The sequence below is a fragment of the Triturus cristatus genome, chromosome 8, assembly GCF_964204655.1.
Source record: "Triturus cristatus chromosome 8, aTriCri1.1, whole genome shotgun sequence".
Classification (NCBI taxonomy): domain Eukaryota; kingdom Metazoa; phylum Chordata; class Amphibia; order Caudata; family Salamandridae; genus Triturus; species Triturus cristatus.
In genome coordinates, this window is record NC_140591.1 from 238,872,145 (window position 1) to 238,888,429 (window position 16,285).

General features: G+C 43.9%; 1 protein-coding gene across 4 annotated transcripts in view; it reads left to right on the top strand.

The window, feature by feature from the left end:
- The window catches only part of CNTN5 (contactin 5), a 3,369,946-nt gene that overhangs the window by 2,129,178 nt on the left and 1,224,483 nt on the right, over positions 1-16,285 (top strand). For all 4 annotated transcript variants that reach the window (XM_085621430.1, XM_085621433.1, XM_085621431.1 and 1 more), the window contains one exon: positions 5,278-5,502. In XM_085621430.1, coding sequence (XP_085477556.1) covers positions 5,278-5,502 — 225 coding nt within the window. The remainder of the gene's footprint in view (positions 1-5,277; positions 5,503-16,285) is intronic.

Below are 16,285 nucleotides of genomic sequence, written 5' to 3' on the forward strand. Positions count from 1 at the left end.
AGCCAGTTAACAGCACTGATAATGCGTGTGTGCACTCCCAAGACTTTTCCAAATACATGCCCTATATACTTTAACCAAGGAATGCAACATGTTTCCTCATAATTACAGATTTTCCACACTTACCACATAATCTATCATCTACTGCATAATGATAAGATACTAACAAAAACAAATTCTTGTTCAAACAAATTTAGGGCTAATAAAAGTGTGCCGCGTGTTGCCATAAAGATCATCTTTCAGTTAGTTATTGCTGTATTTAGGAGGTGAGATTGTTGCCCAGGTAGTCTTAATAGGTAAGCCAGCGTCAGCCCAAGTCGTGCTCAGCCCGCAAAGGAGGCGAGACGCTAACGGTGGCAAGGCAAAGCCGAAATACGGACACGTTTTAAGGTAACAATAACCTTGAGACATTGCTAGCTATCATATTTATGAAGACAGCTGAATTCCAAATTTTAGAACTGGGCATCACCGGCTCTTACTACGATTAGGTCCTGAAGAATGCCCCACGACCCCCTCCTGGGGCACTAGATGGGCAGAAACATGTCGACCTTTTGATATGGACACCTAATGTGCTTTGGTTACATTATTTAACCTACAGCACCACTTTTTCTTATTTTTAATAGTCTCCCCACACACCCACCAGATTAAATATTGTTCCTTGAGGGCAGTGTGGGAAAGACACTTTTAACTCCACTATCACTATTTTGCACCAATATTACTGATCACTACTAAGAAGTAGTGGTTCCCTCCAGGTGGAGGTAGCATGGAACACAAGAGACCCAATGATAATGCTGACGCGTATTCTGAAGGCGGAGAATCAAGATAAACCGCCAACACCACCTTAAAATACGCGATTGAGGGTTCTCATAATACCTATTTAGGTGTTAAAGGTTCAAACAAAGTTTTAAGAACCCCTACTTCTAGTTACAAGTGATCCATTCCCCTCTTTGATTCATGATATAAGCTAAGGAAGAAGAATGGATGACTATTTCTTCTAGCTCCCCTCTCTCTTGATTGGATAATAAGTATAACACTACATATGAAATAAATGGATGCTTCACGTGTATGTTGGCTCGATGAAGATGATGAGGAAGCTATTCATTTAATATTACTTAGTTTTGAGGTCTGAACTTCAAAATAAAGTAGTGGACAAGTATATAGGTGACAGCAGGCGTGATTCACATTTTTCTACACCATAGGATCAATTACATCTTAGCACAGTTTAGACAATTAATATAGAAAACTGGAACGTTTTGGGGTTTTTTGCCACAAAATCAAGAACATTTGTGAATTCACAGCAAAAATGTGAGGAAAAAAAACAAGCGCAGTCTATTTCGCTTTTTTTAAAAGCAAGCCCCCACGTTGGTGAAGGTCCGTGGGTCATGCTTACCTTTAAGAAAAAATGGAGGGGGCACATGGGGTCCCCAAACTAGGGATTATTTATGCCCTGGGACCTACCACTTTCATGGGGCTTTTATTTATATTAATGTGGGGGGCATGTGGACCCCTCCCTGCCCACCACCTCCCCAGGGCTACAATTTAAAAAATACATGGGGGGCTGCATAGACCCACCATGACCCGGCGGCCACCACAGGCCCCAGGAACACCACCTCCTCGGCCTACAATTGTAAAAATACATGGGGGGGCTACTCAGACCCCCCTGGGTATCACCACCTCCCCACTCCCCAGGGCCAATTGTATTTTTTAAAAAGAGGGCTGCATGGACACATTTAAGGACCATATACAGCCCCAGGGACCACCACCTTCCCAGGGTCATCCCGTGCAGATCAAAGAAGAGGGGCAATGTGCTCTCATCCTGGAGCCATATATTGCGCTCGGGACGCCCCCCCGCTATGTCCCAGAGTGCCCACCCCCAGGTCATAGAGGTTTGCTTTTGCTTGGCCAGAACTTTGACAACTCCCGCCAAGCAAAACCAAACACTCTGCTTTCAGCAAGTGGGAGATATCAAACAGCACCTGCTTGCTGGAAGCTGGGTTTTCATTTCTTTCCCTGCCCGCCGACATGCGGGCAGCAAAAGAGATGAAAATATTGCTCTCGCACACAGGGAACTGCATTTCGAGCACCTCTATGTGTGCAAGAGCAATGCTGGCTCCCACAGGAGGTGGGGAGCCAGCTGGGACCACGGGGGCCTTGAGGCTTCCCACGCTGTCCACATCCTGCACACCGGTGTGCCCTGGGTGGGCTCCAGGGCACCCAGGAGACCAGGCCAGGCCCTGGGCGATGGGGTCCCTGCGGGCAATTGGCCCAAGGACGGGGGCCATGCACCTCCTCACCCCCATTAAGTTATGTCCCTAATGCTCATTGCCAGAAATTGAACCTCAACGGTAGGCATTTACAAATATAAACATAGCGGGTGCCCCCGTTGAAGCTCCACTTCTGTAAAAGAACAAATTATCCTAACTCCTGGGCTTGGTGATGCCAAAGCAAGTGTGTTTTCTCGGCAATCCCATATTGAAAAGCTATCTGAAATCCTTCATGGAGGTGAATGCATCGTTGATCTATTGGAGTGCAATCTGCAATCTGTACGAGACTGTGACAAGTGGGTTGTTTGTTGTCCTGTTCTGGTGAGAGCAGAATCTATTGTTCACCCTTTAAATTACTACGAATATACAAATGTGCAAATCACTTGGATGCTGTGCCCATTTGCCGCGCCCAGCCTAGTAGTATGCAAAGGTACTCCTGCCTTTTTCCTGGATGATGGTCAGCTTAAAAAGCTGCCCCCAGTGCATTTCATGCCAATTTTGTTGAGGCGTTCTCGATGCGGAGGAATATGAGGACATCGCCTCCAAACAAAGGAGCACCTGCTTCATATAATCACGAGGAAAGATCCATGTTTGTTGGAGATTTACTTCTTTGTAGTTTCATTGTCTGCTCTATAGGATGATTCATGCTATCACATATTTCGGGATAAAGATACACGAGGAACAATCACATTTCCAAAATGCACACAAGGTCACTGGTGACATTTTGTCTTGCTCCATTATGCAGCTATAGTGTAGGATGCGTACTGAACTGCACTTATAATTAACCAGAAGAAAATACTCCACTTGGGTAGCTATTTTGTGCAAAACTGTGGGCTGTTGTTGGATCAAAGGTCAGGTGTGGTTCCTTTATGATTGAGTAACTACTAGCTACTGACACACCCACACAGATATTTAGTACCCACTCACATACTCAGGCACTCTCACATCCACTGACAGACCCACTCAGACACTGATACACCCACTCAAAGACCGAGCTACACCAACACACAGACCCACTTAAAGATGCACTTGACACTCACTCATGCACCCACTCACAGAACCATACAACCACTCACACCCATTCAGACCCTCATGCACCCACTTAGAGACCCATACAACCACTCACATAGCCACTCACAGACCCACTCTGAGACAAATGCACCTACTCACAGACTCACTCAGACACTAATGTACTCACAGACTGACACACAATCATGGAGGCACTCACAGAGCCACTCATTCACTCAAACGCCCACTTAATGATCCATACACTTACTCACACAGCCACTGACACCCATACAACCACTCACACACACACAATCACTCACACACCCAACAAAACACTAACACAGCCACTCACAGAACCATATAAGCACTCACATAACCACTTACACACCCACACAACCTCTCAAACACCTGCACGCACACTTGCCCTTCCATCCACACACCCACTCACAGAATCATACAACCACTCACACACCCACTCACACACCCATTTGCACACTCACACACGCAACGCAACCACTCACATAGCTACTCACACACCTAGAAAACCACTCACAAAACAATGCACAGACCTATACAGCCAGTCACATACCCTCTGACAGAGCTACTCACACACCCATTGACATATCCATACACACACACACACACCTATACAGCCACACCCAATTATTCACCCATACAGCCACTCACACCCACTTACACATCCAAATAGTCACTCAGACACCCACTCACGTACGAATACACACAGTCACACAGCCACTCACATAAAATGTTAGAAATAGTATCGCTCATTAGTAGTACACAAAGCAATCTAATCTAACATTTGTGGTACATTGGTATATATGTTTTACACTAATAAACAGTTGCAAAACACTCACACTCACTGGATGATATCATGAGTGATGTCACTGACCATGTTATGAGTTTTTTTAATGTTGTTTCCTGAATATATCATCCCTGTAACCTTTGTTTTCTAAGTGAATAATTTAAGGGTCTAGGACGGGTAAGGGTATTGGGATTTAAGGGTGATTTTAGGGTTTAGGGGTGGGTAAGTGGTAAAGGTGTTTTTATGGTTTAGGTGTGGGTAGGAGTATAGACTGATAAGGATATTTTTAGAGTATAGGGATGGGTCAGGGTATTGGGTGGTAAGCGTGTTTTAGGGTAAAGAGTGGGTAGGGGTATTGGGTTGTAAGGGTGTTTTTAGGGTTTAGGGGTGGGTAGCGGCATTGGGTGGTAAGGGTGTTTTTAGGGTTTAGGGTGGGTGAAGTATTTTTAGGGTTTAGAAGTAGGTAAGGGTATTGGGTGGTGAGGGTGTTTTTAGGGTTTAGTGGTGGGTAGAAGTATAGGGTGGTAAGGGTATTTTTAGGGTTTAGGGTTGGTAAGGGTATTGGGTGGTAAGGGTATTTTTAGGGCTTAGGATGGGTAGGGATATTGGATTCTAAAGGTTGTTTTAGGATTTAGAGTCGGGTGAGGACACTGGGTGGTAAGGGCATATTTAGGGGTTGGGGTGGTTGAGTTTAGGGGATGGGGTCGATAAGATTATTTATATATATATATATGTGTAAATATATATATACACACACATATATGTATATGTATGTAAATATATGTTTGAATTTACCTGATATATGCTTCCATTTTCGTTGTAAAGGTATGCGTGATACAGGCATATGCATGGTAAAGACATATGCGTGGTATAGGCTGCATGATAATGGCATGCGTGATTCCATCATACATCCTTTTCAGGAAGCATTTTCTAGTTCATTTGTGCACTTTTATAGAATGGCAAAAGACCGATGGGTTTTTATCCAACCTAATTATAATCATTTAATTGACCTCAGAAAATGAAAAAAAAGTAACATTCTAATATTAAATGCACTGGTGGAAAAGTTGGAATTAGACATCATCTAAGCGTCATGATGCTTTTAAACCGCGTCGTTCAATGCACATTTTGTCAACTCTGCTGCTATATGGAGTCCATTTGCTGAAAATGAACTGCTTCTCTTCACAGACTTCTCCGAGGCAATTCCGGGGCAGCAGACGTCCTATGCGGCCATTCTGCGAATTAAACCCGGCGGTTCCTCGTCATCGCTGCTTAATTCGAGGAACAGGCCTCGATTCAGTAACCCTTCATCAGGAACCGTCAGCTTCTCTTCACTCGACTGGCGAGACGCGGCCCAGGGTTACAGCTTCCCTACAAACCTCTACCACTTCTCCGAGGCCTACAGGCAAGACGGTAAGTGGGTTCTTCAATTTCTTCCCCTGAACGTCCTTTTAGAAGCCGCACATTTGAAGCTGGAATTGTCAATGACAGGATTTCAAAAAAGTATATATTTTCCAATTTATTTTCGCTTCGAAAGGTATTATGTTAGTGCCTTTCTAACATAGGAGGTAGGTTTTCACCTTTCAGATTAAACTGCGGGAAAAAAAACCCTCCACATCGGTTTCTTAGTGGATTGTCTATGCTTTTTGATTTCTTTTTTCTCCGTATCAGAGAATGGAAAAATGGAAATGAAATACCATTAAAGTTCAATCCAGTCTGACTTACTGAAGAGCAGGGGCTCGCTCTGAAAGGCACACAGTGCGATTGCAACCCATTAGGTAGTACTTATTTTTGTATTACGATGGATATTTTCATTTTTATTCCAAACTACTCTTGAATCAACTAAGATTGTGCATCAATAAACTATTTTGCACTTTAAGTGCAAGCTATTACATAGCAGAGTTTGTCATGGAAGTGCTGATTGCTCAACCATAATGCCCTATGTTGAAATGACCTGTAACGAGGGTATCTTTCCACTTTCACCCTATTGAATGATGGTGATGCTTTTCTCTTGCACCACCAGCGAATCACTGTCATGAACAGCGCGATGTTTGCCTTGTATTGTATCAGTGAAGACAGGGACTGAAAACCCAAAGCAGCCCTGACAATTTTCTCAGAACAGCTCCCGGGGTTTGCCACTGAAAACCGGCCCCAAGCAACAAAATCTGCCCCCTCCAATGGAAAACCAGCCCCAGCCACCCTGGAAAACGCCCAGTGCCTGCTACGGCCAGTCCGGCCCTGAGTGACGAATGCAGCACGCAGACCTGCTTTGCAGCCAGGGGCTGAACTAGACTTGAACTTTGTTGGGGGCGGGGGGGCTAGTAGTTCATGCCAAGGTGGTGGGGCTGCCACTTCACGCGATGGGGAGGGAGGCAGGGAAGCGGCGTTTACTTAGCATGCGTTACTTCGCATGCCGTTACTACGTGGTCGTTAGTACGACCGCGTTGTTAGTTAGCATACCTTTACTTCGCAATTCGGAACTACGAATTGCAGTAAAGGGGGGGAAGGTGTTGGATTTAATATCCAACACCTTCCCTAGTGTCCGCATAGACTGGAGTTGGAATAGTAAATTATACTATTCCAACATCCAGCACCCCCTTACTGCAATTCGTAGTTCCGAATTGCGAAGTAAAGGTATGCTAAGTAACAACGCGGTCGTACTAACGACCGCATAGTAACGGCATGCGAAGTAAACGCATGCGAAGAAAAGTTATACATTCAGGGAGGCATGCTCTGAGCCCCTATGAGAACACACACTAGCGCAGCCAGCAGGCATGTCTGTCATGTGCTAACGCATGCAAACAGCATTTATTCATGCCTGTGTTTTCTAGCCAGATCTATTGGTTTTGCCAGTGTTTCTCCTGAGACATTTAGCACCGACGGAGCTTCAAGACTGTCCACTAATCGTGTGAGCATCAAATGTCTGCAAGACGGTACCAGGAGAGTCCTGTGTCTGGGCTCCAAGTCTGACACACAGAAAAGAAGGCACTGAAACCTTATTGGAAGGTGCCTTTTCTTAGTAAATGCAGCATAAGCTGCATAATAAACAACTGAATCCAAGGAACAAGCAGATGTTTGTGAGATGATCTCCCAATGGGCACCTGAATGTGCTCCCACAGTCACTGACAAGTAGCCTTTTATGAATCCCACTTATGAGGTGGAGCATGTACTGGGATTAATAAAATAATGGTGGCCTTATATCTGGCTATCACAAAATGAGGATGGGTCGCCAAAAGCTAAACTGGTAATGACATTTAAAAAGCGGAATAAGTGGAACACCCGTTCACAGTGCAAAAAGCAAGCAGGTGTTAATATTTATATTGCACGGACCTAACTAGTTAGCAACAGAGCACTGTACGTTATGGGAAGTAGGGGCTTAAATCTTTGAATTACACACCTTTACACTAGCATCTCACATTTTTTAATTTTAGGCATAGTAAGAGTAAGTGATTTGCCCAGAACTGCACAATTATCTTCTAAGTGCCAAGCTGGATTCAAATTCAGGTCCCCAGCTGTCAAGGTGCTGGTGTTCAAAATGTTATGTTGGAAATTGGTACTTGTGGCATCCACTGCCATGGCTGGCATCACCTACTGACAAAGTGACATCCGGACTTCAGGTGAAAAAGGGAGCAAAAGGAATTGGTGAAATGTGCTGTATAAGTTGCCTTAGCATCATTGTTGTGCTGCTTGTTCACAAATCACTCTGCCATCTCCCATTTCACACTCCTCTCTTCTTCACTGTCTCAGTCAAATTTTCCTTTAATTTTTCTCCTCTTTTCCCTCCATATTCTCCCACATTTTGGCTTTCTTCTTTTCACTATTTTCTATCTGTTCTCTCTATTCTGCTACACATTTTCTTCCATCAATTTCTTCTCTCTCACTCTAATCTTCCTTCCCTCATCCTTCTCACTTACAGGTCATGAGACTAGCAAGGGAGAGAGGTATGTGGTACTTCCACTGAATATGAGTTGGTGCCAAGTATCTCAGTCCCCACAGAAATCAGTTTTTACTTTGTTGGAATGAGTATTGAATCAGCTCAATTCAGCCTAGGAAATGGCTTGCTATGAATACAGGGAATCAGCTCCAGTTCAGTGCAAGAAATCAACTGCCTGTACATTATCTGAAGAATATATTTATATGACCTCTGTTCCATCTGTGCTTAGACTCTGCTCTATCTGTACATGTGTTAAGCACTACATATGCAGGGACTAAGATATATCTATGTTCAGACAAGAAAATGGGACCTGTCTGTGACAGAATCCCACTCTTTTCATATGTGCAGCAACCAATTGTATTAGCACAGAAATTCATTTATGTCTACTAGATGTTCATCTCTTACTCAAGATGATTTTAATTTTTGGTTCCTTTCCTTAATAAAAACCGGCAGTGAAATGTGCTTCTTAATCCCAAGCAGTCCTAACTCTTTCATTGGTATGGTGTGCAGCAACACAATTGACATGTGATGTTTTGCACTGAAGTTACACTTCTCATCTATATTTACCTCATCTTCTAATCCACTTTCTACTGCACAACTCTCTTCCTCCCCCATCTTCCTCACTGTTAGACCTGGCATCCTTGGCGTGGGTTCCCCCTGTATTTTTGCCTCGGACTCATGTATTTTTACTGTGTGTTGGACTTGCCACTGCTGTTCAGTGCCAAAGTGCAAGTGCTCCCTCTGTAAATCAACTGCTGCCAGTGGTCCTGGAGCACTGATTGTACCACCCACACAAGCAGCCTTGCAAAGGGTTCTCAGACCTGCCGTTGCAATGTCTGTGTGCAATTTAGTACTGTCATGGTGACCCGGCAAGTGTACCCACTTGCCAGGCAATAGCCTTCCCTTTTCTTACATGTGAGTCACACCTACGGTAGCCCCAAGGTACCCCTGTGGACAGGGTGTAGTGTATGTGAAATGTAGGACATGTCCTGATGTGTGTGGCATGTCCTGATAGTGAAATACTGCCAATTTCATTTTTCACTATTGAAAGGCTATCTGTCCCATAGGATTGAATGGGGAGTTTACTTATAACATCTTATAAGTATAACTGCCCATGGGAACAAGATAGGAATGTGGAGTTTTGTATGCCTGAACTCTGGATATAAAGATGCATCTTTTAGTAAGGAGGATTTTTATATTCTGGGTTTGAAAATGCCACTTTTAGAAAGTGGGTATTTTCTTGCTTACCCATCCAGTGTGCCTCTGCTAGGTTTGTGTGTTGACTGTCTGGCTTTGCTGTGACAGGGGGTGTGGATGTGCATTTTGTTCAGACAGCCACTTGGAAGGGAGTGTGGGGGGTGTCCTGCTTTTCCAGGGTGGTCAGCGCTGGGCTGAATAGACCTGGGCTGCATTTAGAGTAGGGGGAGGATATTTCCTTTCCTCTGAATGGGCTTGGTCTGCCTTAAACAATGCTGTCTCCACCTCCTGCCGGGAAGCTGCACCAGAGAGGAGATAACTGGTTTTGACTGAGCACAGAGCCTCTCTGACGCCAGAGAACAAAGAGAAATGGACTATAAATGTTGGGGCCCAGACCCCTGAACTTTATATTACTTCTGGAATTCAAAAGCAACCTCTGCCAAGGTGAAGAACTGGGAAAACAGAAGGATAAGTACTGCCCCTTTGCTGTTTGCTGTCTGGGGCTGGCCTGCAGTGGCTGTTTCTGCCAAGGAGAGGATAAAGACTTTGATGTGTGCAGTGTCTCCTGCTTGAGGAAGATCTCCAAGGGCTTGAAGTGGAGCTTGTCTCCTGTTTTGAAGTCTCAGGGATACAAAGACTTCACCACCAGCTCCCATGAACTTCCTTGCTGGGAGTTCTGACCTACCAAGAGGTGCCTGTTGCTGAGTTGGGCCTCTGGAGGTTGTCCCTGTAGTTGGGAGCTGGAGAAGCGACGCAACTTCAAGAAGCGCAACGCATCCGCACCTGTTTCCGATGCATCGCCAAAGAAATCGACGTAGCGCCTACCCATAGCTTGAGCTCCGAATCCTGTGCACCGATCTCCGAAGTCCGAGATCACTGCATCGATTCCGACGCAGGCCCTGCTGTGCGGTTGCAAGAACCAACGCAGCGTGGGACCGTGGCTGGAGAAACCAACGCAGCGTCGTTGCCACCACCGCATCAAGAACCAACGCATTCCCGATCCTCACTCATCACACCGGGGTACCAAGTCTACAAGAACGCCAGGGCCGCAGTAAGAAACTGACACTTCACCTCCACGCACAGTAAGAAACCGATGCATCAGATTCACCTCCCCTTCAGTAAGGGATCACCACACCTGCCGGGCAGTAAGGCACCAACGCATCACTTTCCCTGGAGTAAGGAAATATTGAGAAAAACATAAATAAAATAAACTTATATATTAAACAAATTTATAAAAAAAAGACACATTTTTTTATATACAACAACTCCTGAACGTCTGAATACCTAACTATCTTTCCATAATTGCACATATGGAACTTTATGCAATACAATTTTATATCTGTATTTTGTTCCTTATACATGTATACCATTTCTATATAGTTATGTATCTATTTATTTTTTACTTTCCTCCTTCTGTAGGAAGAAAAAAAAGCCTTAAACTCCCTCCAAAGCACTACTGTCTTATCCTATACTTCTCCCAGCACGTCTTCTACCTCCACTCTCTGACTCTCACCAAACCCCATTCTAATACTGTGATCTCCCTCAGATCCTTTCGTGAGTCTTCCCTCTTCTATCCCTCGTTGACTCACCCTGAACGTCATTGTACTGTGATCTCCAAAATAACACTTCCTAGACTCTTCCCTCCTGCATCCCTCATTTGACTCATCCCAAACCTCATTTTACTACTATGAGCTACCTAATAACCCTTTCTAGACTCCTCTAGCCCTCCTTTGACTCACCTCAAACCTTATCTAACTAATATGAACTCCAAAATAACACTATATATACTCTTTCCTCCTTTATCCCTCCATCCTGTTCAATCAAACTAACAAGCTTGCAAGTCCACTGCTCAAATTAACAACTTATATTTCCCTATACTAATCCACCACTAATACTTTGGGTTCCTTGAGTTGCGTGCTACTCACTGAAAAGCGCTTTGACACCTCATCATGGGTAGTAAGCACTATATAAACACAATTACAATATTATATACAATGAAAGTTCACTGCTACCATATTGTATATTTACACTAAGAAAAAATTATATATTCAGCTGTTAATGCTACTATGATCTGCAGGCAAATTGGAAGGGTATTGATATGAGAACCAAAAAAGTCAAGGGACAGGAAATAATTTAACAGGAAATTTGGACTGCAAATAGGAAATGCATCCACACTGTTTGATACATGGCAATTCAAAGAACAATCCCATGACTGTTCAAGTCTTTGCAGCTTAGTTGCTGCATACAGTAGCATAGTTTTTCCTCAATAATTGTGTCTTCAATATGTCTGTTCCTTTTGTTTGACTAAGGAATGTTAGTGTGTCTTCATCAGTTGTTTCAAGTTCGGGTTTATCTCATTTAATCAAAAGGTCCCTTAAACTCCTCCCTAATACTTGTGCAGTTTGTGTCACGAACATTGCACCCGGGTGCCCTTCTCAGCCAGGCCAAACTGAAAATCCAAAGCAGTCCTGGCAAATTTTGTCAGACCAGCTCGAATTTAGTGCATAGTGACCAAGCCTGGCCACTACAAGGGGTGCTTAGAGGCTTCTCCCCCCAAGAAAATTTTAATAAAATTTAGTTCTGAAGGAAACTGTTCCAATACTGGAATCTGCCACAGTATCAAGGGGCACCATTTCTTAACATCAGTGAATTGTGCAGGTGGCCATGATAAAATTTTGTGCAAACAAGCAAATATGATTGTACCAAAGAAGAAGCAGTTCCATCCAGCTAAACCTTTCAACAAAAGGGAGCGACTGTGGTCTCTTGAGATATATCTATACTACTCCTCTGGATATACATGTACTGAGACATTCAAAGGGCTCTCATGATAGACCTCTTTATTGACCTTCGTCTCTATACTATTGCTGCGACAGCCACAGATCTTTCAAAATGTTCCTCTGTTTTATTTACCACTATAAATATAACCTCAGGGCAAAGCTGGCCATGGAGCTCTTAAAATGCACCTCAATACTGACATATCATGATGTGGTATCCACAAGGCTCTTACAATAGGTCTTTATCTATGCATTTACCAATGTTGTCAGTACTGAAGCAATCCTAGAACTCTCACATTGCTCCTTAGTTCTGACCTTTCAATATGTGCAAGAACCTCCGTGCTGAGACTTATAGCTGCCCAGTGAAGAAGTATTGTGTATGAGGACTTTACCTAGGTCTGGATTTTTAATCAGCAGGGCTCCACATTCATGGAGTTGTTGTTTTCATTTCACAGTTCTATGCATGGGTGTATAACCACAGAAGGTAAATGCTATTGGCTAAAAAGCAACAACTGCTTGAATGTTTCTCATATGACACAAGGTCACAAGACAGCTTTAAAGATACAGCACTGACTTTTTTCATTGCCTTCTACCAGGGAGTTGAAGCAAGTCGTCCGTTCTGGTAAAATAGCTAAGGGTAATAATACGTCTCCTGCAGAGGTTTGTCTAACCTGCTGTAGACTTACACTTTCAAATCAAGGTGGTGCATACTCAGCTTCTCATCTTGTGTGATTGGTAATATGAGTACCATTATACTAGAAGGTACTTTCCAAACATTAAGTGCCAAGGAACAACAGCTGTACTGCATAAAGTAATTTGGGTATTTATACATTTCAGGACATAGTTTTTTTAAACGTTTTGCAATGTGCTTTGTTACAGTCAAAAAAGTCATCAGTACCTTTTCATAAGAAAGATTATTTGATTATTCCTGGAACACAAAATGGATTTACCAGGTGCCTAGGCAGGCAGCTATGCTTAGGAGAAGCTTCTGTCACTGGTTCAGCCAGGCAAAACTGTACTACTGGGATCTGGCTGGGTTAAAAACGTGCTCCACCCACATGGGGGACAGGAAAAGGGTGTCCCTTCAATGAATGGACTACACACACTGCCTGGAGCAGCCTGAAGGAGGTTATCCACACTCGCTGTCATGGGGAACATAAGTGATCAGTTCCATTCCTGTGGGTCATGCACAACGGTGCTGATACCTCACACCGCATTTTTCTTTTCCTTCAGCGACATCTTAAAATCCAAGGCCGAACTGGCCGTAGGAGTATTCAGGCATTTTCCAGGTGGGCTGGGGGGGGGGGGCAGTTTTGGAGCGGCGGGCCTTTTTTGCTGCTGTGGGCTGATTTTTCAGCAGTGCTGCAATATCGGCCCCCTGTAACCAATGCAGCAGCAGTGTCTAACACCAGCACGGCCACCGGGTTGCCTGTCTGACTTGATTGCCAGGGCTGGTTTGCTTTCTCATTCCGGCCCGGATTAAATTGACAGCTATGTACCTCCTTTACAACCTATCCCATATGATCATCATTACAACTAGTCCATTCATCAACGTCGCTCTCTGCGCTCTGTAGAGAAGACAAGAACTGGCTGAGCTTTATATTCAGAAACCTTGAAAGGAACTGTGAGAAACTAGCAGTGCCATCAATCTCCCCCCCCCCCCCCACCAACAGAGATCTCATTCATACTCATCCATGCACAATTTGAACAGATCTATAAGCGACTTACACGTTGCAATAAAAATATAACTACAGCAACACATGACCGGGGAAAAGACATGTTTGTTTTCTAAATTGGCGTACCACTGCTTAAGCCACATGGTGGCAGTGAGGACTGGCATAATGAAGTGCAAAAGAATGATGTACCTTATAATCACCATTTTATTCCTGAGTATAAGTTACCACTATAAGAGGTACTCACTACTGTTATGTGAAAATACATAGATTTTGCTCTGCATTCATTAGCGTGTTGGCTCACGCATGGGATGTGCCGGAAAGGTGTAATGCACAACACTAGGCTTGAAACATTGCAAATGCATTCCTGGCAGAATCCTGTAGTGTGCTCACCCCGGTCCAGTTGTGCAGGTCCGCAGCAGCACTCAGACAGCCAGTGCCATGCAGACCACCCACGCTCTGTATTGTGTTGCTGGGTGGCCCGATCAGACAGTGACCAAGCATGATATAAAACTATTAAAGCACGGTCAGATAGTAATTGGGCAAAGTCCTGGTGAAGCAATTGACTTTTGATGAGAAAACTCCAGTGGAAGAAATTTTTTATTTGCACCCATGCGAAGATCTCTCGCTGGCCGGATACTTTCAGCATCTTTTACCAGTGAAGATTTCTAACTCTAGACTTATTTGGAAGCCAAATGTCTTACAGTGGGGCAAACTAGCAAGTAGAATACATCCAGCGTTGCAATGTCGCCGTCCAGTGGTTGCCTCTGGTTCTGTTTAGAAAATGTTACTGAATGCCCAATTTTGCAGTTGTTGTTGGAAGGAGAGTCCAGTATTCACCAAGGGTCCTGGACCTTTTAGACATGCCTTGGCAATCAGCACTTAGTCTCTAAGAAGCCACTAGCATGGTTCAGGGAAATTTCAGTTGGGACAGGTCAGCTGTGCTCAACAGTGTCTTGAAATTGTGCACCTTTTGAGTTCCTTGAGCTCAACAGGAGACTAGTCAACTAGCTCTCTCTTCAGTCCTGGGTACAAGTGGGCACAGGTCCAAACTTTTGGTTCTCTCTCCACAGGTTACAATAGATGCAGTCCACTTTCTAAAGCCCAGAGTTCAGCAGGTGCAGTCCTTCTTTTGTCTTTTGCAGGTGCAGAGGTGTTCTGAAGAAAGTGCCTATGGGGTGCCACCTTTATGCCTGGCACTAACCTGTGGGTGGAGGAAACTCACTGTTCAATAGGAAAAAAGTTCCCTGGGGGCAACCGTACTCACTTTGACATCATTTCTTGGGGGTCTGGACCTAAACAATTCCACAGTGCTCTGCTGCGTCAATCTTGAATGTGGCAGGATCTTTCTTCCCCAGTCAGAGTTCTGGGCAGACCCCTGAGGTGTGTCTAAGAAAATCAGACAAACCACCCATACAAACCAGTTCTGGAACAGTTCTGATCCCCCTGCTAGGATTGGTGCCACTCTGGCTAATTGGCTGATGGCAGGGGCAGGCCTAGAAGTAAGTTTCATCTGCCTGTGATGGTGGAAGTCTCTTTGAGCCTTGTGCAGTCGGTGGGCACATCCCCTACTCTATCCTGTCAGGAGGAGGCCACACCTCCTCCCAGCCAAGACCTTTTTGTTCCATTTCCTTGGATCTATTCACACCTCCCAGTAGTCTGGCAGCTGTTAGTAGGGATTAACTCTGTAAAGGCTGCTAGAAGCGTTAGGCTGACAAATGCCAACCTTCTAAAAGTGGCAATATAAAAATAGTGGTATAAAATCCAACTTGACCATCAGATAAAATGTTAAGTTCCTATGAATTTGAGTCTTTGAACCGTGGTCTAGCTATTATCAAACTGCAGTTATGCATTGTAAGATGTTATTTTTTCAATGACATGATATGTAAAACGTAAGTCCTACTATTTAAATATCATGCACACTGCTTTATGGGAAGTTAGGGCTTAACTTAGGGGTGATTTATCAGTATTAAGCATGGGTTTATTTAGCAAGATCATTGGCAGTTTTAAACCTTCACACTCAGGCTGCGGGGTCAGGCCTGAAGACATGCTTTAGTGGTGACACAATAGATGTGGTAGTCCACTAGTGACATATAACTTACAGGCCCTGGGTATATTGAATATCACCTACTAGGGAGTTATAGGTACATTAAATATGCCAATTTGTGATTAAATGTTTCTACATGGTTTTTAGGGGTCAACGCGCACACATTGGGTGATTAACGGCAGTGCCCCAGTGTTCATAGTCCATATGCCAGCAATAAACATCAGCAAAAAGTGTAGGGTGACCACACAAACCGACATTTTCTTACACTGCTGCATTTGCATTTTTCTATTTTCTGTATTTCCCTTACCATTTTATTGAACCTTCATGATTGTTCTAAAATTCTGATCTCGAACCAACTTTTTGAGTCTTTCTTTTCTTATTGACTGTATTGAGAAAAGCTGTTTTAAATCATGACTCCAGGGACACATTACCTTATAGTTCTTGAGGTCAACACTGCCCCAGACCATGCAAATTGGGTACCACTGTCATGTAGATCATTCTAGAGATAGTGCAGCCATAGTACCAAACATTACTATTGTAAGAAAGCACTGTATTCTTTCAGCTGTAACAG